Raw genomic sequence first — 25,674 nt, 5'->3', positions numbered from 1 at the left:
TACACTGATTCTCATTATCCCTATGGATATGAAGCTTTACCTGATCGGTGCTTGTTATTTCCTTATCACTGCCCCTTTGTCAGATTGTCCTCTATTGAATACACTTCGCTCATACACATTTGATAGAAATGTGTTCTACTATTTTGTAGCTTTCGTGACTATGTGCCCAGTATACAGTTATTTCCTGCCTAATCAGCCAAGAGCTAAAATATGATTTTCTGGAGATGATCAGTTCACAGGCCTTGGAATGTTTCAACTGGTTGGTGGTAACACCGGAAGGAAATAATTCTTTGTCGGTTGGTCAATGTCATAGCCACGAAACAACACTTTAAACATGAAATATGGTCCATTTATAAACGACATTATTATTCCTTTTCTGATATATCCTCAACCCGCCCTAAATCAGGCATACTAAAGCGTTGACACCTAAGCAACGAGGGTAACTAAACAAGTCGAAAGAAAAATTAATAATATTAAGGGTAGGGAGGTGTTTTGACCCCGTAATTTAAAAACAATCACTTGAAATATTGGATTCCAAAAGAACATTAAGAATATATTGTATGTCCTTAACCATGCATTTTTTTTAAATGAATACAGATTGCAGGTTATCGTACACCGCGGGGGAAACGTCCACCAGCTGTGTCTATCACATGCAATATCACAGGATTGTACCGAAGACACACTGGATAGCAGCATACTTCAACCTGAGTTGATACCGTAGCGTCACAAATGAATAAAACCGCTTTTTACGTCTAACCCATTGTTTGTCTCTGTCTTAATTCACTTTTGACCATTTTAGTCATGAAACTAAAGTATTGAATGGCTATTATTTTGTTTAAATACCTTTGCTAAACGGCTCTATAACATACTCTAACATAGCATTACATTACACAAGACGGCGGTAAATTCACTTTGTTTGTCAGGAAATCATTTTTGTTACGATACGATAATAGTATTTGTATTTTGTTTGATTTACGTGAAATATATGTTAACTCTGTGCCAAGCTGACTACATTTCACACATATTGAATTTAAGTTAAAAGACTGCGTTTTCAACGGAAACCCAAGCATTCATATTATAATTTCTAAATGACAATAAACTAGGCATGTGTCGTTTGAAGTTCAATTCAGCGTCTATGTATATTAGAATTTTAACTTTTATATAGGTATTGTACTTTGAAAGGAACGAATCAAACAAAAAGTGGAACAAACAATTCTGTTTCAATTAATTATGACATAGGCCATAGCCATACCGTTACAGAAACATACTTCTCCTGGGTGGTTTTCCATGTATAAGACGCCGGCACGTGAGAAAAAAATCAAAGCTTACTACTTAATTACCATGTATAGCAAAAGAAGAAATAGTTATCATTTTGGGATGTTGTTGTTTATTCTCATTACTTATCAACACTTTAATGAAATAGGTAAGTAATACTACATATAACTCTGATAGCCGGTTATGTCTAATTTATGAAATAGAAAACTATCAATCAATAACTTACCGTATAATACATTTCAATTAATTTATTGTGATAGTTAATATCAATTATATATTAGATTGCTGTATTGAGAAATGTTTGATAGTTGTAAATGTTAATTTACAAGCAATATATTGGAACGTTTGAAGAATGATAAAACTCGATTTCAAGCGTACTGTTTTTGCCGGGAGACCGATACAGTGAAAAATGATAGTGGACTTATATCGCTCACCTGTTATTTAAAATGCCCTTAATTTTTATTTTAAATTACGCTATTAAAACCTCTCTCTTTGCCTGTTCCGATTCGATGGCTGTTAAATCATTTGTTCGTTTCCATATTTATTTATTTATTTATTTATTTAAGAAATCTAACATTCCCTAATGCTTGAAAAAATAACCCGTTAATTTTCTATCTTTGTTTTACAGAGAGTGGATGTACGCATGGCCCAAATAATGTAAACCCGTATATAGCAACACTTCCTAGCGCATCAGGTCAGCAATATTTGAATGATGTCATATTCCATTCATTAATAGCAGCATTCCAGCGTTCTCACTCGTAAATTATGTAGATACATATTCATTGATTAGGCGATCTCGCAGCTGATTTCCTCAGATGATGTCAAATGGTCTCAACATATGTCATTACTTGTACCTTGTTATATTTCTAGTGATCACTTTAGCGGGTTATCATATTTTAGCAAGTTTCATGCTTGAAGCATTCCACTAATTACATTGCATTGTTTTCTATGGCAAGTATTGTTTCAACATCAATTCATTGTAGTGCGTATATGTTTATTTTCGGCCATTCGTTAAAATATGTAGTAGGGACATTTACAGTATATATCCTGTTCACTAGATTATATCGCGCAATAATGAACTTCCAAACAGCAGCAGGAAACGATTTAAGAACAGTGCGTGTCACTGCACAGGAAATCTAAGCTCAAAATGATACTAATTATAGTGTTACTAAGTGCCACTACTTTAATCTTTGCCCAAAGTGTGTAATGAGGTGATGGAACATCATGCAGTAATTTATCAAATCTGGGAAAATCTACCTCATTGTGTTATTGATTAACCGCTGTGTTACTACCAGGGCAACCTAGCTAAGATGACTGTACGGAATACACTCAAGATATTAACACTTCTAAAAAAATAGGATTTTGATACAGTGAAACTAACATGCATCATATAGATGTTCCGTCCTTCTAGTACTCTAGGCAAGTGCTGTCATTATTCAAATGAATTAAAACGTGATAAGCAGGTTGAATTTAAATCCTATATACATTATATTCCAGGCCGAACAGGGTTCTCGTGATAAATATAATCAATCATTCTCCACTGCAGGGGAACAGGTGATTTTGGCGGATGCTGCTATCAATGGCGGTTGTTGTGGTTTGCTGGATGAAGTTGAATACTACCCACGAGATACCGGTTACGTGCAGTTTCAGGTGTGGCGTTCCTTGTCTATTAATGAGTACATGTTGGTCACAGAGTACCGGTATTACGTACCGTCAAGTAAGTCAAGAGGGAAATTATTTATTTATTTTTTTTATATTTTCTATTTTTATTTATCTTCTTATTTTTTAGTTTTTAGAAATCTAAACGATCACTTTAGAGGATTAGATATTATGTTGTAATACCTAATATTTTTTCCTGTTCACTGAAAATGATTGTCTTTTGATGTTTATTTTTGTTGTTAGCCTAGGTCAGTAAGTTCACCATGCGTTGCGACCGTCGTGAATACTAGTGTAAAAATTAGATCTGCTAGGCCTAACTGCCAGGGTCTTGGAGATATCGTTAAACAAAAAGACGTTTTTCCTATTTTAAATCAAGCAAATATAATACTTACTACCTTCAAGACCCTCATTTCTAAGACCGATAAAGAAAAAGTCGTTCGTTCTAACTCTTTTTATTGTATATTGTATTTTTAACTTCTATAGTTCTAACCCGAGGGGCACTGCTATACTCTTTAATAATAATTTTGAATATAAAGTCTTACGGATAAGACGATATGATAATGGTAATATGCTAGCTTTAGATATACAAATTCTGGGGGAGAAACTAACATTGATAACACTGTATGGACCCAACACTGACCAACTGGTTTTCCATGAAGAACTATTAAATATCATAGAAGACATTGAAAATAACAAATAAATATAATGTGGCGACTATAACATGATTTTCGATTCAGCTTTAGACTGTCTTAACTACAAAAACATAAATAACCCGAATTATAGGAATAAGTTTTTTTAGAATTAAAAGAAGAATTTGGATTAATAGATACATTTAAAGAACTAAACCCCAATACCAAAAATACACATGACACAGAAAAAATCCACTAAAACAAGCAAGATTGGACTAATATTTGTATCAGAAAGTTTACTACCAAGTCAATCATCAGCAACAATTGAACCAGGTTATCGCTTAGATCATTCTCTTTCGGTCAAACATTTAACTTTTACTGACTTCAAACGAGGAAATGGTTTGAATATAAAAAAAAACCTCTTTAAATCAACAATAAATAGCATAAAACTACAATATGCTTTTCCATTGTATAACATTTGTTTTCTTACATCAAAACATGTTAAACCCCAGAACATGTATACATTGGAAAGCTGCCAAGGTTGGGGCCTTGGGGTCAGCCTTCAAAATATAAATGTATAACATTAATAATCACAGTGATATCCCTTTAAGTGATTTTTTTTTTTTTGTATTAACGACCAATTATTCTTAGAAACACTACTGATGGAAATTAGGGGTAAAACAATTTCGTACTCTACTCTGATTAAGAAAAAAAAACAATTAAAGGGAAAAAATTGAATATATTAAACTTCAAAATTTAGAAAAAAACAGGACCTGATAAAACAGCATTAAATTATCTGGAAACTAAAAAGAAAGAATGAGAGGAAATGAGAAAACATGAAACTACAGGAAATATAATACGTTCCAGGGCAAAATGAATCGGGAGGAGGGAAAACCTTCCAAATACTTCTGTGAATTAGAATAAAAAACTACACTAGTCAAATTATTGTAAGTTTAAGCAAAGAAGATGATACAACAATATCAAACCAAAAAAGAAATTTTAAAAGAAACTGAAAGTTATTACAGAACTTTATACAATGAAAACCGATTATTGGGGAATGTTGATCTTGAACTAATTCTTAAATCTTACAATATACCCAAATTAGCTGCTGATGAATCATCAAATACTGATGGTCCAATTACTTTAAATGAGTTAACAAATACACTTTCAAAAATGAGAAGTATTAAAAGTCCTAGTTCTGATGGTTTCACAGTTCAATTGTTAAAACTATTTTGGAAATAGTTAGGTCAGTTTATTTCAAGATGATAAAATTAAAGTTATAGAACATTAGAACATTCAATAACTCAAAAACAAGGAATTATAATTTGCATTCAAAAGGTAATAAATCCCGTAATAAATTAACTTATTGGCGACCAATAACTCTTCTAAATGATATATATAAATCAGCATCTGATACAATAGCTGAACAATTTAAATCTGTCATAAGTAAATTAATAAGTAACAACCAAACTGGCGTCATTCCTGGCAGATACATAGGTGACATCATGCAGTATACAGAAGATCACAACTTACCTGGACTACTACTTCTAATTGACTTTGAAAAAGCTTTCGACTGTGTGTCCTGGAACATTATCCAAAAACTCACTAATATGGATCTAATATATTATCAAATGGATAAAGCTTTTAGCTTTTCAAAACAATACACATTTAGTAGTGAACATATCAAACTTCTTCAATATTGAACGTGGTTGTCGTTAGGGCGAACCTATTTCTTCTTACATTTTTATCTGATGTGCAGAAATTTTGTCAATGATTTTAAGAAATAAAACAAATATCAAAGGAATAACTATTTGAGGAAAAGAAATACTGTATGGAAAATCGCTAATGACACGTCCGTTATTTAGATGATTCAAAAAATTTTAGAAGTAACATTAAATAATCTCACTTACTTTGCAAATATCTCTGGTTCACAAATGAACTTCTCCAAGACCCAGATAGTATGGATTGGTAGTAAAAAGTACAGTAATAATGCCTACTCTGCTTATTTCGACCTAAAGTTGGGAAGCACAACTTTTTCTGTACTGGGTATCGAATAGGATGTAGATCTTTACAAAATTACTAAACTCAATTTTAACCAAAAAATTGTAAAACTTCAGTCTTTGATATCTATATATATATATATACGTATACTATTAGACGTAGCATGACACAATAAACATTGAAGACTATCACCATGAAAAAAAGAAATTGATAACACGCGTGGAAAAGTATCTTCAGTATTTTGTAATTAAAGACAAAAAATCAGAGTAAAATCTCATTCTCAAAAAATAGATACCATATTTGCTTGATAGAAAATTATTCGTCTGTATTTTTTTCTGTACAGAGGATACCACCTTGACACTGACCTTTCCTTTTGAGATTTATGTGGAAAATGGAGATTGCATGGGATGGTAAGCTGTGCTCTTACTTATCTCCCGGTAGTTATCTCTTTGATTGATTAATAAGGTTGCAAAACATTCAAAATTGAAATCAATCACCCTCCCTTATTTAATGAAATTAAGTATGGCATATTACTATCCATAAATGGTAAATTTACTGCAGGGAAAATAAAGTCGTCAAATTTATCATTATGCAATGTAATAGTAGGATTTAAGCTAGTTACATTTTAAGTAACAATAGACATAAGCGCCCGTAACTGTCCTTGAATTCAACCCCTTTATGATACATACATACTATTGCAAAAGTCAATGTTTATTTCAAGAAAATAAGTGATCAATATACCTTATTTGTATTGCAGCGCTTTACAGATTAAGATTTTCACATTGATATGGCTAAAATTCATATGAAAACATAAATCAATTGGACCAAGAGAGGGAGTACATTGAGTAAAGACAACCCCTCACCTTGCACCAAGCCTCGCATACTGTAGAAAAAAAAATCTAAAAATTCACACTTGTATCTAACTCATGATTTTAAACCTTCATAAAAATAGCATGTATGCACCCTTCTACCCAAATCCCTTCAAAATAGCATATCAGAAGTACCGGACAAAAATATATTTACAACTGCATAATTATTGAAAAATAAGCAGTGAGATATCAATTAATAATTCTAATTCATTATCAATAATATGTCGATAAATATTTCGGTATGCTCAAACAGAAACAATAAAGAAAAAAAATCTTGGTCGAACGTATTTGTATATGTTTTTGTTCGTTCTTTAAATCTATAACTTCAGGGTTCGTAAAAGAAAATATATAAGTTCTGGAGGTCGAAATATATATAAAGACGAAGGTATCGCAGCAATATAAAAGAACATTTGCTAGTATTTTTTTTACAAAACTGCATTAAATTCTCTACGTAAGACGGATACCATTATTGTGATCATTTGATTAACACGTATCCATGCTTTAAGTGAATCATAGAAAAGTATCATGCAAAAAGTTAATCTATGTATAACGATGTAAGCCTGGAGACTTATCAGTTTTCTGTGACTTTGATGTTTATCTATTATTGCTAAGACTGAGATGCTATTTAAGGATTAACATCAATGATTTTTTCTGTTATACAGTCATATCAGAAAAAACTGGAGTGTACTCTAAATAAACCGCGAAGCGGTTTATGAAGAGAGTACACTCCAGTTTTTTATGTTATGACTGTATAACAGAAAAAATAATTTATGTTAATTCTTATAATTTAATTTCGTCTTATACACACCAAGATATTTCACTATCTTTGGCGAACTCTTTTCTGTGATAAATTATTACGCAACGTCATCAGCCAATCAAAAATGACGTTACATTTTGCAACGTCAACAATTTTTTTATGGAGGTATAACAAAATTATTTCAGCCAATGAAAATGCGTGTTTCATACAAAATTTAATTATTATCATATTTTCTCAATTAAATATGATAGTAGCCAATTTTAAATTACATATATATATTGGTACAATGCTGTGTATGTCCAATTATATTTATAAGGAGAAGACTTGGATAGACTAAGTCTATTGTCCAATTCCAACTGAAATTTTAAATTCCAAAGATTAGCACAATATAATATTTAGATATGAAAACAAACGTTGGGCCTGTTATGATGACTGTATCCCGTTTACCCTATCAAAGTTGTTGCATAATCAGTTATTTGATAAAGGTGTATATATATATATACGCGTGAATATATTTGTGTGTAAACAAAATTATTTCCGAATACCAAGTAGATTGTTCTCAAACAGGTACACAGAGAATACTGGGATAATACCTTACGACTCGGGAGCATATGACAAAAACATCGTAATGTCCATCGGTGATGTAGCTGTGGGATATAACTTATCCCTGTCGACACCCTACACCATAAACAGACTATACGCCATCAACTTTTCAGTAAATAACGGTAGGTGAAATTGCTGCTTCATCGCTTAGAGTATGATCTTATCACAATGGTATTGTTTGGTGTGATGCAATAGATAGAAATGACGTCACAATGGTAGGGATTAGTGTGTATCTATTGTGATACAATAGCTAGGCATGATGTCACAATAATTGTATTATCTATTGTGATACAATAGCTAGGTATGATGTCACAATAATTGTATTATCTATTGTGATACAATAGCTGGGTATGGTGTCACAATAATTGTATTATCTATTGGGATACAATAGCTAGGTATGATGTCACAATAATTGTATTGTCAAGCATGATACAATAGTTAGTTATGACGTCACAATGATGGTTTTGTCTTGTGTGATACAATAATGGTATTGTCTAGTGTGATACAATATTGGTATTGTCTTGTGTGATACAATAATGGTATTGTCTAGTGTGATACAATATTGGTATTGTCTTGTGTGATACAATAATGGTATTGTCTAGTGTGATAAAATATTGGTATTGTCTAGTGTGATACAATAGTTACATATTACATCACAATATTGCTCATAATAATTGTATTGTCTAGTGTGATACAATAGCTAGGTATGATGTCACAATAATGGCATTGTCTTGTGTGATACAATAATTGTATTGTCTAGCGTGATACAATAGTTAGCTATGACGTCACAATTATTGTATTGTCAAGTGTGATACAATGGTTAGGTATGATGTCACAATAATGGTGTTTATGAGTGTGATACAATAGTTAGGTATGATGTCACAATGATAGTATTGTCTTGTGTGATTCAATTATTGTATTGTCTAGTGTGATACAATAGTTAGGTATGACGTCACAATAATGGTATTGGCTAGTGTGATACAATAATTGTATTGTCTAGCGTGATACAATAGTTAGCTATGACGTCACAATAATGGTATTGGCTAGTGTGATACAATATTGGTATTGTCTAGTGTGTACAATAGTTATGTATGACGTCACAATAATGGTATTGTCTAGCGTTATACAATAATTCTGGTATGATCTCATAACAATGTAATCGTCTAATTTAATACAACATTTATGCTATAAACAGTTAAAGTGGGGTCGATATGACCTTTAAAAACACATGGAAAAGGGACAAGTCTTACAGTTTGATACTGTAAGAATCTATGATAAAAGTAAAAAAAATGAATCAGTTTATATGGCTAGCATAATCCTGAGAACCTTGATAACCAAAGCGGTCTTTTGAAGATATTTTCTCATTTCGTTAGCACATGTTTAAAATAAGCTGGAATACATTCCAGCGATCATAATCTCATTGAAGTCGTTCCTAAAATGCTGGTACCTAACACTAACAATTTTAGTTGGAAATATTTAATTTTTGTTCCTGTAGGAAACAAACCTGACTTCACGAATATTCCCGGATCAATAGATGTGTATGACGACACACCCATTGGTGTGACATTGTACACAGTTTCCTACACAGATGCTGACGTCGAGGACGTATCCACTCTGGCTTTAGTCTTACAAAGTATCCTTCCATCATCAGCAAACGTTGCGTTTGACAAAACTACTGGTAAGTTTATTACAAACGTCAAATATATAAAAAGGATATCTAACAGTGTCTTCAGTAATACCAAATATATTTCACGAGTGGGGCTGATATTTTGATATTTTTCACGAGTGCGCAGCACGAATGAAAAATATCAAAATATTAACCACACGAGTGAAATGTATTTGGTATTACTGAAGACACTGTTAGATATTCTGTTTATTACATTTTTTATCAACGAAAAACTATCCCGTATGCTAACTAGGCCTACAGTTCCCTAAAAAAGTAGTTCCCCCTGTCCAGGTTCTGACATATATGTCTGGCTTTCTGATTGGTCAATTATTTTGGTATTTTCTAATCATTAATTTGATTGGTCAAATCAGCAAAAGTGATATTTTTTACTAGTGAAAAATATGATATTTTCCACTAGTGAAAAATATCACTTTTATAGAATGAATAATTTTTGATATTTCACTGGTAAAAATGTAATAGAAATGTATATCTTGCCACGGCGTCGTACGTCAGTCAGTCCCTCCGGCGCGATTTAATTTTGGTTCCATGCAAGCTTTCTTTCCCAGTTTTCAACAGAAATACTTGATATGCTGTTGTTTTGCATAGCAGTGTTTGATTTGTCAATTTTTTAAAAGCGGTGCACGAGATACATGCATATAGTTTATGCGTTGGTGTCTCGGGAGACTGCAATATATTCGTGTTTGTTGCGTCGTGATATCGTGGAACTAATATCGATTTTATAGTGCTGCCCCTCTGAAGTATACTGCGTAAGACAGCCAACCGTTACATTTTTATGACAGCAGGTGAACCAGTCGTCTCACTCCTGAAATACTGATCGCTAAGCAAAAGTAGACACTGCCATTTTCAGAGACTCTGGTATGTCTCTGCCAAGGGACATGACCTAAGCCTTTCTCACATGGAGTGAACTTTCAACTACAGACCAAGAGCGATGCATTGTGAAGGAAGTTTTGAAGAAGAAAATTGTTTAGAAAGAAATGAAAAAAACGATCCTAATAGTCGATCATACAATGGGGGTACCATGTCCGATTCTTGCTCCCTTCCTGGAAGACAGGAACCCGAAATTATTCACGGAGTTGGAAATAAGAAAAACAATAAAAAAAATATGAAAGTTCTTCCAATAACACAGAAATACAGTTTACTTTAGTTACAAGGCAGGTTCCTGTTCACTGTATTTGAAAGACTTATCTTGTTGGGCATCGATTTATCTAAAATATTTTTCATATGTATTTGAACTTCGTCAAATGTTGTTTGTGATGTCATTGTCGTTGATTTTGTATTGCTATCGTCGGATGTTCATAGATTTTTATCAGTTAATATCGTACGTCCATAGTAGAATTGCATTTAATTTTTGTATATGTATATGCATTTATAATATCAAACGTGTTTCACTGCCAGGACAATGCGTTACGCTATCAACTTATGACGTCACATTAATAAAATATTTTTCACGTATATCCTATTTCCAGAATAAAACAATTTCGTTAACCTCTGTTGATAATAAAGTTAAAGAGTTTTCACTCTATCAGCGATGTATGATTAATGTAAACGTGCCTGCTTTGGCGCACTCGAAAATAAGCACATATTAGCGCCATGATGAATTAGTGCATGCACGATGTTTCCACAGAACACAATTTCACCTGATGTTTTAATTTCAAGCAGAAAACAATCTCCTGCTTGAATATGTACAATTTTAGATTTGACAAAAATATTTTCCGACATTTTCATTGCTAAAATATGTACACAGTAATGTGTACACTGGAATTAATAAAAACAATATTTTACTTGTACAAAGATATGCTTATATCGTCTCGGAACAGCCATGATGACGGACGTAAACTTTGTATACCATCAGAAAAACTATGACGACTGACCTAAACTTTGTATACCATCAGAACTATGATGACTGGCCTAAACTTTTTATACCATCAAAACTATGATGACTGACCTAAACTTTGTATACCATCAAAACTATGATGACTGACCTAAACTTTGTATACCATCAGAAAAACTATGACGACTGACCTAAACTTTGTATACCATCAGAACTATGATGACTGGCCTAAACTTTGTATACCATCAGAACTATGATGACTGGCCTAAACTTTTTATACCATCAAAACTATGACGACTGACCTAAACTTTGTATACCATCAGAAAATCTATGATGACGGATCTAAAACTTTGTATACCATACTCCTACAGGGGAAATCACTACTACAGGGGCACTGACCTTTGGTACCATCAGTGTGAGAGTGCGAGTCGAGGATCGCTGCAACTTCGGCAATACACAGACTCTCACTATCAACGTTCTTAACTATGTAAGTCTTACTTGGATCACCAGAATATTTTTTTATTGCTAAAGTTTTAGAATCAACTCTTTTTTGCTCTGATATTTTGCCTACAAGCATCCTAGTTTACATTCCTTACAACTGTCATCCTCAAATTAAGCTAACATGACGGTGATATCAATTTGTCATATCCGCCTGTTCTCTAAACACCATACATTTTAGCTGCATGGTTTGTGGCTTTACGATAAAGTTCCGTGTCTATGAACCGAAGTTAAGCAACGTAGAGCATTGTCAGTCCTTGGATGGGTGACCAATCCATTGTACGACGGGTGTACATTACAGTTGGTTTGTATCCTGTATAATACCCACGGATAACACGTGGAGCACAATGGTCCTTGATACTTGTTGCTGAATAGTGGGTTAAACAAGAGGGACAGTAATTTGTACTTAGGATGCCAGGTTGAGCCTATGAGAGTTTCGGAATGAAACTTACTGGCTAGCGAAGGCGGCAGTGCGATGGTTCATGCATATGGGCATTAAGCTGCAGAGTTAAATAACCATATCGATGGGCATTAAGCTGCAGAGTTAAATAGCCATATCGATGGGCATTAAGCTGCAGAGTTAAATAGCCATATCGATGGGCATTAAGCTGCAGAGTTCAATTGCCATATTTTATTGCTGTGCGGTTGAGTGTCATTTACATGAGTATATATATCCAAGTTAACAACTTCGAGCGTGGTTAGCTCTTGGATGGGTAACTGTTCTGATGTACCCAATGTTAGATTTGTTTCAATAGAAAATTATGACTATTTTCTATTCTAAGGCAATGCAACGAAATCTTAGTTTAATCAAGTGTGTGTTAAGTATGCCCGAATCATCAATCCATATAAGATCATGCGATCAGAATAGAGACTCTTTACCAAAACAGATTTATAAAGCAAACTATTATTTCATTAAGGGCCCTTTGATTTGTTTTAGCCACCAGTGATCGGTAACTTACCTGCATCATGTGACCTTTCTGAAATAGTAACCATAGAAACATTTCTATATGAAGTTATTGTTTCTGATGCTTCCGGTGATGTAGTGACATGCGCACTCAATGACACGTCTCCTTCTGGTGCTCCTTTTCTTCTGAAATTCATATCTGGTACTACAAGTAAGTATACTCCATTATTGTGACACTCGCTAACTGGTCATGTGACGTGTAGTGCTATAGATGCAGTAATTTGTTTTGTTTGTCTTTTTTTCATCTTATGTATCGTTAAAACCAATAATCTACCGAATCGGTTGTTACGTCTGTAAAGAATATGTTTTATGTTTTTAAGCATACGGTATATACAGCCAATCGTCGCCTAATCTGGATTTCAGTACAACCTCCCTTTACACCTTAACGATACATTGCACCGACGGCCTGACAACAGATGCTGAGATATTTACCGTGCACGTGACAGAAAACAGTCCCGCTATTTTCTCCAATTTACCAGGTAGGGTATACAATATGCATTTTTATTTATGATTTGGGTTTGTAATTGACCGTCGGTTTTGCCGAGACTTCATATTCTTAACAACCAATCGAAATGCTTCGTGTTAAATTGAACCTTTCTTTGCCATTGAAAAATAAATACGACATACCTAGATAGCCGCGCCCATATGTCGGCATGGTTTATGTATCTGCCATATTGCCAAACAAACCAAGCGACACAAAAACAACGTTCCTGATTGGACAGATTTTATTAAAAGAACCATCAAATCACTGAGTTTGGTTCATGAATAAGTCATAAATTCGATCGGAGTATGCGAAGGCTGATCACGTGGGTACCAACATTGGTTTCCCTCATTGAAAATTTATAAGTAAAAAAAAAAAAGATGAAAAAGTTACCAGTTAAAATTACGTCGCAAAAAGCAAATCTGTACCTCCTCATATCTGTACTAAAATATCTTTCTGATGATCATGTTTAGGACAAGAGGAGTTTTAGGTTAAAGATCTTCTGCAAAGTATCGAATCTATTGCTTTTGTTACAAATTAAACACAAACAACCAAAAACCAACAGTTTGATAAGTTTTGCAATACTTCGTTCCCCTGTAGAGTAGGAACACATGTCTGGGTGTTATGCTATAATAGGTAAATAAAAAAGTGATCTAATACACAAGGGGAAATTATATTACTCATTGATAAAATTTAATGTAAATGTGAACTAACAACCATTGTGAAACAAGTTATATCGCTTGTTGGACTGGATTGAAGTGCGCGAGGGTTTTACTGCGGGGGGAAAGCGAATAACCCGAAAGAAAATCCACGTGGTTGAGCTGTTGACCGAATACCTTTTCACGTTCGACAGAAGAATCAAACCCCAGTCGCCTTGTTGTAAGTCAAGTGCGCTACCACTGCGCCATCCGACCGCACAACTTATTAGTATGAACAATTGTAACATAAATTTATCTTTATGATTCTATTTTTAGAAGCATATTTGTATAGTATGTTTTAAAAACACGTGCTGTTACTTAAGAGTAGGATACGATGCCATGCCTTAATCACAATGCACAATGCATTTGTCAGAATTTATAAGGTGTATTGAGATTACTTAACATTTTATAACTGCAACTTAATAATTTTTTTGTTTTAATTTTGTATTTATTTAATATTCATTTCATATTTATTTTCTATTTGAATTGTATTTATTTGATATCTCTTTCGTAATTATTTTGTTTTTAGTTTTGTTTTTATATCGTAAAATAAATGTATTTTGTATTTATATTGTTTTTCTATTTGTATAAATATCGTAAAATAAATGTATTTTATATTTATATTGTTTTTATATTTGTATTCATATCGTAAAATAAATATATTTTGTATTAATATTGTTTTTATATTTGTATTTACATTTGTAGCTAATGTCACCCTTCCTCTGACGACACCACTTGGTACCCTGGTATACACTGTAGAGGCGACAGATCCAGAAGGAAACAGTGTGAGCTATGCCACTATTGGCTGCGGTTCCTGTTGGTTTAAACTGGCCAGTTGTAAGTAGACTATATCGTAGCAGGTATGTCTAACATCATGGCCTACTACCCAAGGAAGTAATTTATAAACAATCATCACCATACAAATATATATACAGATCATACCCTAGTTGATATTGTCACATTTACAGATTTTATAAGTCAATAACATTATTACACTAAGTCATACTTCTATCTGGAGTGATCTCACTATATATATAGAGGATATCTAACAGTGTCTTCAGTAATACCAAATATATTTCACGAATTGGGCTAATATTTTGATATTTTTCACGAGTGCGCAGCACGAGTGAAAAATATCAAAATATTAGCCACACGAGTGAAATATATTTGGTATTACTGAAGACACTGTTAGATATTCTGTTTATTACATTTTTTATCAACGAAAACCCTACCCCGTATGCTAACTAGGCCTACAGTTCCCTAAAAAAAGTAAGTTCCCCCTGTCCAGGTGCTGACATATATGTCGGGCTTTCTGATTGGCCAATTATTTTGGTATTTTCTAATCATTAATTTGATTGGTCAAATCAGCAAAAGTGATTTGAAAAATATCACTTTTATAGAATGAATCATTTTTGATATTTCACTGGTAAAAATGTAATATACTACAATCTCTTACTGAATTATGTATATTATTTGCTACAAGGATGCTAAACAAAGATGTTTTTATCTGTGTATATATTTATAATGGAAAAGATTTTTTTTTTGCCTGATGTCTGATCCAAATGTCGCATGCAATGACAATAAAATTTGTTGAAATTGAAGTCTAATATAAAACAATTCCTTGCAAAAAATGTCTATGATCATTTACAAAACCATTATTAAGAAAATAGTGGAAATTATTATATAAAGAACATTTCCCATATAATTATCAAATTATGAAACAAAATCTTTATACTTTTACTTCGTCGTTTCGATTTAGAAAATTCCTTCGACAACTATATACACCCCTCGAACAATTTTTACATTAAGTTTGAAAGAGCCACTTAATTGCTTGTGATTTGTAAAAAAAAAATCAATATATTTATTGATTTTATTTATTTATTTACTGACAAATAACTGTCGTGATTTACATACCAACACAATCATTGAATCAGTTTTATGATTGAATTTGTATCAAAATTAATTGTTGAAACAAGGTTTCATGTCCCCATCTTTTTTACTAACATATCTGTAATACAGCAGGCAATGTAACAATACAAGAATAATATGGTATCCTTAAAACATCTGTAATGTCTTTCCCTTTCCTGATTACAAATGAAAATTACAAACGTTAAAAAGGACAATGATTCAAGTAAGAAACAAGGTATTTGATCGAGACATTATCAAACTTAAACAGATATGTAGAATTATAATCACTAAAGCAACATCTAGTGATGATCTATCTATACTGTTTTATTGCGATTCTTTAAGCAAAATATTTCTGACTTCCCTCAGCAGGAGAAGTAATTTTAGCGACTTCACTGGTGACGAAGACTTCCGCTACTTACAATGTAAATATAAGAGTGAATGATGGGATCGTTGATTCGTCCTCTGTCACTCTAACATTCATCTTTACGGGTAAGTCTTCAAACAAAATATAAGTGATTGTTGAACAGTTGTTAAAGGCCTGAAAAGTTCAAAAAGTAGTTCAATGCGCGATAATAAATACCCAGCGAAAATGCATACCGTGAATTATGAATATATATACTGAAACGAAAAAGAAACGCAACATGGAAAATTGTGATTAATTTTGTATTAAATATACATATCTGTATAAAAATCGCGGAAATAAACATGCACCCTGCCTAACACCCATACCAATCTTCAAAATCACCCAAGTGTGACTAGAGACCTATGCACTTCCGGCGCGGTAAAAACATCAAAAACCGTGCCTGTACAAACATATGCGTTCTTTTTTCATTCAAACCAGTATCAATTCATCACTAACATTGAGCCACATCATCGCCAATACTTTTGCAAACAATAATTCCTTTTACAATTATGCCACGGTTATCAAAGGTTGATAGAGGACGTGCTATAGCGATGCTTCTGGCAGGGAACACGCAACTTCACGTCGCTCGACAATTCAGAGTTCACAAATCGACTATTAGTCGATTAGTTTCACGTCTTAACGCAACAGGAAGAGTCGATGACCAGCCGAGATCAGGACGTCCACGCGTAACGTCGCGACGTCAAGACCGGGTTCTTAGGTTGGCACACCTGCGTAACAGGAGATTAACGGCCGCTGAAACGGCAAGGAATACGATTGGTAATCATAACCGTCGAATTCATCCCCAAACAGTGATCAACAGACTGCGTGAGGCTAATTTGCGTGCAAGGCGACAGTACGTTGGTTTACCACTAACACCGCAACGTCGAGCACGTCGTATGCAATGGGCAACGGCACATATGCCCAGACGTTTTCCTATGAGACGTTGGAGGTCTATGCTCTTCACCGATGAATCTCGATTCACGTTATTTCGAGCAGATGGCCGTCAACGTGTGTACCGGCGTCGAGGCGAACGTTTTGCTGACGCCTGTGTTTTGGAACACGACCGATTTGGGGGTGGATCAGTTATGGTTTGGGCGGGAATCTCCCATGGTTTGAAGACGCCTTTGGTGATAGTCAATGGGAATTTAACGGCCGTACGCTATCGGGATGAGATCCTTAGGCCCCATGTTGTGCCGTTTGTTAGGCAGCATCATCTAACCTTTCAGCAAGATAACGCGAGACCACACGTTGCAAGAGTCTGAAGAGACTTTCTTGCGACACAGAACATTGTTCCTATAGATTGGCCTCCATATAGCCCCGACCTGTCCCCAATCGAGCATTTGTTGGATGAATTAGACAGAAGAATTCGAAATCGCCGTAACCCCCCAAATACCCTCCCTCAGTTAGCAAATGCACTCGTCCAAGAATGGAATAACATTCCAATACGGAAAGTCAATGCCCTGATGAACTCAATGCAACAAAGAATTAGAGATGTGATAACTGTTCGAGGAGGACACACACGATATTAGGGCACGGTTTCAAAACTGCTGCCATTTCAACTTGGATTCACGTAGGGTACTACCAATCATGACCTTCTAGCAAAGTGACCTGTTCTTAAAAATCTCTAAACATTTAAAGGATGTTACATCAATATTCAATATTAACTATTACATATGAAATTTAAACATAATGCTCACAAGTATTATTTTATTAAACCTACAATTTGAAGTTGCGTTTCTTTTTCGTTTCAGTATATATACACACATACACTAACCTGTTCATCTGTTCTCTGTTGAATGTTTACAATGTGTTGTTGTGCGAGCTCTAACTCTGACTGGGACAATCGTGGAAATAAGCCCGCTATATTAAACAACGATACAGTAAATAACGTAAAGTAAAACCGTTCCTTAATGTTTCCATAGGAACATCGAGTTAACCAATTCCTGAATTAGTATGGGTCCACTATCTACTACAGCATAACTTGTAGATATGAGAAATAAAAACTATGAAAAAAATAATGAAAACAAAGACAAAACACTGTAACGAAAGAAACATAATGACATTATAAATCAAAGATGCTCCGGAAAAGTGAGCGTCTCCAATTCTTTTGTAGGTATTAATAGCCAGCCGACTCTTGATAATCTCCCTCGGACACTGAACATTCCAGAATCATTAGCGATCGGAGCGGAAGTTGTAACTATATTGATGACTGACCCTGACGTCACAGATAGCCATTCTTATGTATTCTCCTACAATCCAGCATCAGCAGCGTCTGTGTTTAACTTCGATGCTTCATGTGAGTATGTTTTTCATGTTGTGAATCTTAAACATTCATTACATCATGTGTATTGGCTTTTGATATATAATTGCTGAATATTGACTTTCCATAAAAAAAATCACATTATTACAAATGTATTTTGTTTTCTATTTTATACAATTTAACCAAATTTTGCAAAACCATTCTGTGTAAACGTATATTAAAATGTGGCCTGCGTGAATATGTGATCAACGAATACGTTTAACCAACTGTTTGTATTCAAATTATATACGTATCAGCAATTCGTAAATACCCTGAATTGGTTCGAACAGACCAAGGGGATGATTTTTGATGAGAAATCATTCCTTCTACCAATATTTCGAAAACCTAGAAAATAACTTAATTGTGTGTTGTTACTTCCATTAGTGTTAGTAATATGTGCATTATTATATTGGAATGTATATAAATGCTATCAGGAATGAGACGGAGATCTTTAGTGTGTATGACCGGTGTTTTCTTCTCCTTAAGAGAGGTTAATTAAGCATTGAACTGCTTTCAGTTGGATGTTATGGGCTGATGAATGCCAACTGGACAAAGGCAAATTTAATGAAGCGCGCTGGCGCTTCATGTTGAATTTGCCTTTGTCCAGTTGGCATTCATATGCCCATAACATCTAACTGAAAGCAGTTCAATGCTTATATTTACATTTGACAACGATTTTTAAAGACTATATCCAGGAATTTTGCTCCGACGATGAATGAACCAATTATTATCGTCAAAGACGGAATAGCCTTTTCAACAGCCATCTTTCGTTATCGCCGACGTGAAAATTATGACGTCACTATATTAATGACGTCATAATAAAGATTTGGAAGTTATGGACTCATAACTTCCAAGTGAGCTTGGTAAAGTTATATAGTGGGGCTGCAGTGTAAATGTAAATATGTTGAAATGAAAACAAAACGTTATAAGATCGACATTTATCTTATATTCCACCCTTTCCTATCAACCCCAAATACCAGGAAATAGAATGCTCTAATGTTAAGATGACAAGATACACTTCAAACCAATAGTAATTTGTGTTTCCTATTTTACCATGCTTTGTTCTAGCACGTCGAGTAACAGTAGCCTCAATACTAGATTACGAATCAGGGGTCACTCAGTACACGATTAGTTTCACAGTGGACGACGGGCACCTGTCGGACGGACCAAAGGATCTTATCGTTAACATACTGGACGTCAATGAGGCTCCTGTATTCCAGAAATCTATTTATTCGGTGATAACATATGAACGTGGTGTGAGTAAAAAAATCGTTTTTTAAAATGTTTCCTTGTACTGATAACACGTAGTACCAGTTATAATGTATATCCCTGTATACTGTATATCAAATATAAGAATAGTATTTGGTATTACATGGACTTACAGTAGGTCAAGCCTGCCCTAATCCGAAACAAATGCACATCCTAATCTCACAAAATTATCTTTAAGTCATTTATCGTTTCAAAATTACATCAAATATCAAAGAAGAGGGAAACAAAGAAGCCTGAATGGTGGCATATTACATAAATTCCTGTTAAGTAGAATTTCTCTCACAATTCACCGATTTATATCCCGTTTAAGAGGTGACAGATTACTCTGTCGATCCCTAGGGTATGACAGATTGCACGCGTTAACCTTCTGAACCGGAAGCACTTCCGGAACTGCATTTTGTTTGCAATTCGTCGTCTGCTTACAGTAAAACAAGCGAAAATATACAAACACACTACTTACATCCCTATGATAAATATATATACATATATGGTTGGTAGGTGTAGTGTTGACGACGTTAGATTCAGCTGTGTCTGTATTAGAGAGAATCGCGGACATTGCTTGTCTTTAAACATTGTGAAAATGCCTGTTCTTGTTGAGACTTGGGAGAACACATCTCGCTGTTTGTGTGTGTTGGGGGGAGGGGGATACAACTATGTTACGACAATGAAACAAACTTTGAATACCTTACATACAATGAACGTTAGACAATAAAACACAGACGGGGATCAACCTTAACAATATACATGACGACAAAGTTAGAATGATCAAAATGTCCTGTTGAAACCTACAAAGTGTTTAGTGACAACCAACTAACTACTGTTACAATGACCACAATGGCCACACATTTTATCTTGCTGGGAAAAAACATCACTGGACACAAAAATCCCCGATCTCTTAACAGCTACGGACATTTAAACAACGTTCAAAGATTAAAAATGTCCGCGATTCTCTCTAACACAGTAACATCTGAGAATGGCGTAGTCAACAGTGCACCTGCCTTCCATAATGGTGATCGCGACATCATGCAGCTATCACAAGTGAAAAAATCGCACAACAGTATTTCTTTGTGTACCACTCCTAACGATTTAAAACAAAACACTGGTGGAACTTTTGATGTAAACATTCACATTAATAATTACACTTCAAATGAAATTCCAAAGCGACCGCGCGCGATTTACTCAGATTCTTAAAGCTATGAATGAGTGACACTAGCCTGTCGATTGATGAATGATAGAAATGCGTAAGAGACACACAGTTTCATGAAACGACAAGATGAGCTTTTGGTAACATACGAATACTATCACCGATGCCTTATTTAAGTAGTTATTTGAATAAACATTGTGAATTAATTTAAGACTTGTTGGACGTTCATGAATTTCCCTTTGGGTTGAGATTGCTTTGCCCAAAAGCAGGGACAAATTCTATTATCATATATTTGTGTATAGTGCTATGTAACGTGGCTATTGTTGTGTATTAGTGAAGATAATGACGTATCGTCCGTAACGTCATGGAGTGTATGAGTGAGTTAAATCTTGCCATCACAAAACGTAGATGATATGGCATTAGGAATACTTTGTTTGTTAGTCCCTTTGTGAATTTGGTAAGAGGAAAATCAAAAATAGCATGCATGTTTTACAGATTAACTACGTACTACCAAGTCCCGGGTTCGTAATTACGGACGACGATCCAGGAGACACAGTTTCGTACACGATCACTTCCGGTAACTCTCTCGGTAGATTTATAATGAACTCAACAACGGGACTTCTTACGTTTATGGTGAATTACGACGTTGACGAAGATAATATGCCTGCATTTGTTGACCTGATCGTTACAGCAACAGATTCTGGCGGTTTGACAGCAACAGTATTACTTCAGGTTACTGTAGCCGATATCAATGATAATTCGCCGGTCTGGGAACAGGACTCATACGAGACAACGATAGCTTCGGATATGACCGTTGGCTCGTCCGTTATTCAAGTCAAAGCTAAGGACGCTGATGTGCTGTACACCAATAACAATATCGTCTACACAATGTATTCTGGATCAACAGAGTATTTCGGAATCAAAGACAACGGTGAAATTTACCTATTAAAAAGTGTGTCAGTTTACGGGAATTATACGGAGCTGTATGTGGAAATACGTGCAACTAGCCCCGGAAGGACAGCTGATGTTCCGGTCAAGGTCATTGTGGTCCCCCCTACAAGTGACAATTTCTTTGATGATACTGGAAATGTTGCCTGGTTTTCTGTATGTATTATCATAGGTGTCGCTGCTGTCGTTATGTTCAGTGTAATGTTATATCGCTACTTCCGGTATGGATATGTCTGTTCGAAGAAAACGACAGAAACCAGGTAAGCTTTAACGACTATTAAATTTCATATAAGATACCACCTAATATAAATGTATCGGGATACACTGGAAATCAAAGCTAAGTGTTCCTAATATAAGTTGGTATTGTCTAGCATAGCTGTACTCTTTTGTTATGTTGTGAAAATACTACTTGATACTAAGTAACCAAATATTTGATATCATGATTGGAATAATGTTTTTAGCACTTTAAGCCAGACACATCTTAGTAGAAGAACGTGATACTTACATTAAACCTCTATCAAAAAGAAAACATAGGATAAATGTCTTCTTTCAAATCAAAACTGTGTTGACCGAGACAAGGGGTTACAGGGTCAAAAGCGGTTTGTGATTAGATTAGTTAATGGAAGTGAAAATAACTTTTGCTTTAATCAATCTTTCAGCATTGAACACCTGAATATGGAGAGCAAAGACTCTTAAAGAAGGTAATGTTTTCTTATAGAGGAGTTGGTTTGGTTTTGGTTTGGTACTGTTTAACATCCTGGGCACAGCTGTGGTATTTTAAGGACGGCCTCCCTAATGTGGGTGATGCCTCTGTGTAATGTATGTGTAGGTATTTGGAGGCTGTCGTATATTCGTGTTTGTCTCCCTCATTATAAAACTGTTGCCGACATAACATGTGCTACCGCACTGAAGTATACTGCCGAAGACACCCAGCAGGATACCCCAACTGGTCACATTGTACTGACACCTGCCAACCCAGTCGTCCACTTCGGAAAATGCAACACGTTATGCAGGAGTAGCAACTACCATTTTTATAGACTCAACAGTACCGAATATTTTCAATTTAGACATTTATATGGTGACATAAATTCCTTGTATTCTTTACTATTGCTTCAGTCTATATTAACCTTGCGTTTATGATATTTCTGTTTGGTAATATGTGTTATTGGTTAATGGCAGAGGAATTCCAGGTTTGACCTTGTTTGTCTATAAATAGTATTAATTAGAAACAAGATCAGTATGTATTATAGAAATATGGAGAAGGAAAGTTTCAGTGATCGGGTGGCACAGTGGCAACGCACTAGCCTTTCACCTAGGCGGCCGGGGTTCGATTCCCCGATCGAACGTGAAAAGGTTTCAGTGTAAGATTACCAAAATATTTCAGTTACGAATTCTGCAATGTAGATAATAATATACGAATTACTGATACATTTGTATTTCATTTGCGGTTTTTTTTTCTAGTGCGATGTCCGACAAGAATGAAATTACAGTGACAACCGAATCTCTCAGGGACGAATAGTAGTGATCGACTCCAGTATACACCGCACAATGCCACCTCAGCGAATTGCCACATCGCTATAACAGTCCAGCAATGAGTCAAGTGATTCCATTAGATGGAGAAAATGCTGACAAGAAAATCTCGTAATGCTTAGAACAGAAACAGTGTTTGAATATGTATGAATGTTACATATGGTCACCTACTTTTGTTATTCAACTACACTGGGGAGATATCACGAGAATTGTTTATGTATTAAGCATGAATGCAATTCAGGCCATCAAATATTCCAAAATAAATAATTTATCTTGGTAATGGTTTTTTGATTATTTTTTGTTCATGAATTTCAAAGCAAAATATCAGGCAAGAATGCTGCTTCGAGCTTTCGCCATATGATTCTTCTGTTTCATTAATGACACCTGTCGTGTAATTCCAGATAATGTAACGTTCTTGTAAGGAGAATCGGGGTTGGCAATGACGAAACATGAGTAATGTATAATGTAGAGGCATCCCCTTGATCACGTGCAGCAAACTTCGACATATCACGAGAAATCAAAACATTACATATTTGTGTAAAGAACAAATAAGACATTTTGTGCAAACTGTTTAATTTAGAAATTACAGTATACGGTACAAAAGCTACATTTTTAAACTTCATCGTGGTAACGACTCATTTATTTTTACAAATGCTTAATAAACAATATTTGGACAAGTTCTTGGCCGTATTTTTTTGTGAAGTGTAGAGACAATTGAGATACGATTCCTAGTAACGTCATTGACAAGGAAGTCAATAAATCAGACATTTAAGGTTTATTTTCCCGAGAGTTGAAAATATTTTCATACCTTTCCTTTCTCAATAACACAAATTTATAGCCATGGTTGTCGATGTTCTCTTACTAGTTTTTTTTTCAATTTTATTTCCTTCGGAACGTAAGACAATTTAATATTCTTCCGCTTCTTCGCTTGGCCATTTTTTCCAAAACGAACTTTATAAAACCCAAACGACAAGAAGCATAGTCCCGCAAACATGTAAACTAGAGGAATCAGATGGATTTTCAGTCGGAAGTCGACGTTGTGGTAGAATAAACATGCTCCTTCAGTTCCACAGTTTTTTTTTGCCAAATTAAGCATGCTGAATCGAATATTATTGGACTTGGTAAAAACCCTGAAAAAATTGAATGTACGATAAATCCTTACTTATACATAAAAAAACATATCTGAAAATGACCATATTTATGCTATTTTCATAAAATGCTGGTTTCATAATGGTAATTCGTAATTTATTAAAATCCATGAACATGAACAGTAATGGGTTATCTTCCCTTTATCGATAACCAGATTCAAGCAGGATTTATATATGTGTATAACTCCCTCCAGATGTTAATCTAAGTATTAATTTATATTTTGACCTCTGTTTTTTCACAGATGTTTAATGAAATCATCATTCAGTATGTTATCCCACACCTCCGGGTATTGATGTTGGTGTTTTTTTTTCACTAAATGTCATAGATAACTATGTTGGTAAATACATTGATATGTTGATAACTCATAAACGATAAAGCAAGGGTAACTGATGGATTTGCATAAAACCTTTTGTAAAATTACATGAAAAAGAGACCAGGTGTTTTCGGAGGGCAAGCGTCCTCTGATCTATCGACGACAACCTGCATGCGAGTCTAAATCGAATCTGAGCTACTTTATGTCCTCAAAATGTTATCCAAAGTTGTGAAAGCAGAACCGCTAGGTATATCGAACATCAAATCAAACATATTCATTGATATACTTCATATAGCATAAATAAGACATCCTAACTTCCTAAGGATATTATAATTTCATCATAACACTTTCACTGTTCACCTTCGCTGTTCACCATGAATTTTCACTATTTACCATGAAACTATTACGTGGTCTTTACGATCATGCGGCTCATGGAACCACGTGTTCTAAAAATGTCCGTAAGCAGTTGACATTTGTCACCGAAACATATTGGAAACACATCCTTGAATTCGGAATGAACTGAAATACATGTATGTACATATTTCAACTTAAAGGGAAGCACTGAAGTTACGACGGTACTAACCTCTTACCTACCCGACGTCGACGAAACGTCTACAACCAAAGGTTTCTTATCTGTCAAAATACCACGAAAAACAGCTGATTTAATACTCATCGAAGACGAAAAGTGTCGTATCCAAACTTACATATTAAGCTACCAGCATTTTATTAATCCATCCACGAGATTAAAAGCAAGAAGAA

At 34.6% G+C, this 25,674-nt stretch overlaps 1 protein-coding gene across 1 annotated transcript; it reads left to right on the top strand.

The window, feature by feature from the left end:
* The first annotated feature begins 1,292 nt into the window (after positions 1–1,292).
* On the top strand, positions 1,293–23,733 carry LOC117317111 (protocadherin Fat 4-like). Its single transcript, XM_033871910.1, has 16 exons — positions 1,293–1,423; positions 1,904–1,969; positions 2,822–2,992; positions 5,908–5,974; positions 7,758–7,915; positions 9,289–9,471; positions 11,683–11,798; positions 12,747–12,924; positions 13,094–13,252; positions 14,658–14,789; positions 16,227–16,349; positions 18,377–18,559; positions 19,631–19,818; positions 21,471–22,183; positions 22,583–22,624; positions 23,385–23,733. Exons 1-15 carry the CDS (start codon positions 1,342–1,344, stop codon positions 22,617–22,619), a joined length of 2,556 nt encoding a protein of 851 aa, XP_033727801.1. The 5' UTR covers positions 1,293–1,341; the 3' UTR covers positions 22,620–22,624; positions 23,385–23,733.
* The last annotated feature ends 1,941 nt before the right edge of the window (positions 23,734–25,674 follow it).

The sequence above is a fragment of the Pecten maximus genome, chromosome 18 (assembly GCF_902652985.1).
Source record: "Pecten maximus chromosome 18, xPecMax1.1, whole genome shotgun sequence".
NCBI classification, from domain to species: domain Eukaryota; kingdom Metazoa; phylum Mollusca; class Bivalvia; order Pectinida; family Pectinidae; genus Pecten; species Pecten maximus.
This window is presented reverse-complemented; position numbering and strand designations above follow the sequence as displayed.

Excerpts from the sequence above, each read along its gene's own strand:
- LOC117317111 (XM_033871910.1), top strand. The coding sequence starts at position 1,342 with ATGTATAGCAAAAGAAGAAATAGTTATCATTTTGGGATGTTGTTGTTT. Across the intron at positions 1,970-2,821 it reads AACACTTCCTAGCGCATCAG|GGGAACAGGTGATTTTGGCG; the intron begins GTCAGCAATATT and ends TCTCCACTGCAG. Across the intron at positions 14,790-16,226 it reads TTGGTTTAAACTGGCCAGTT|CAGGAGAAGTAATTTTAGCG; the intron begins GTAAGTAGACTA and ends GACTTCCCTCAG.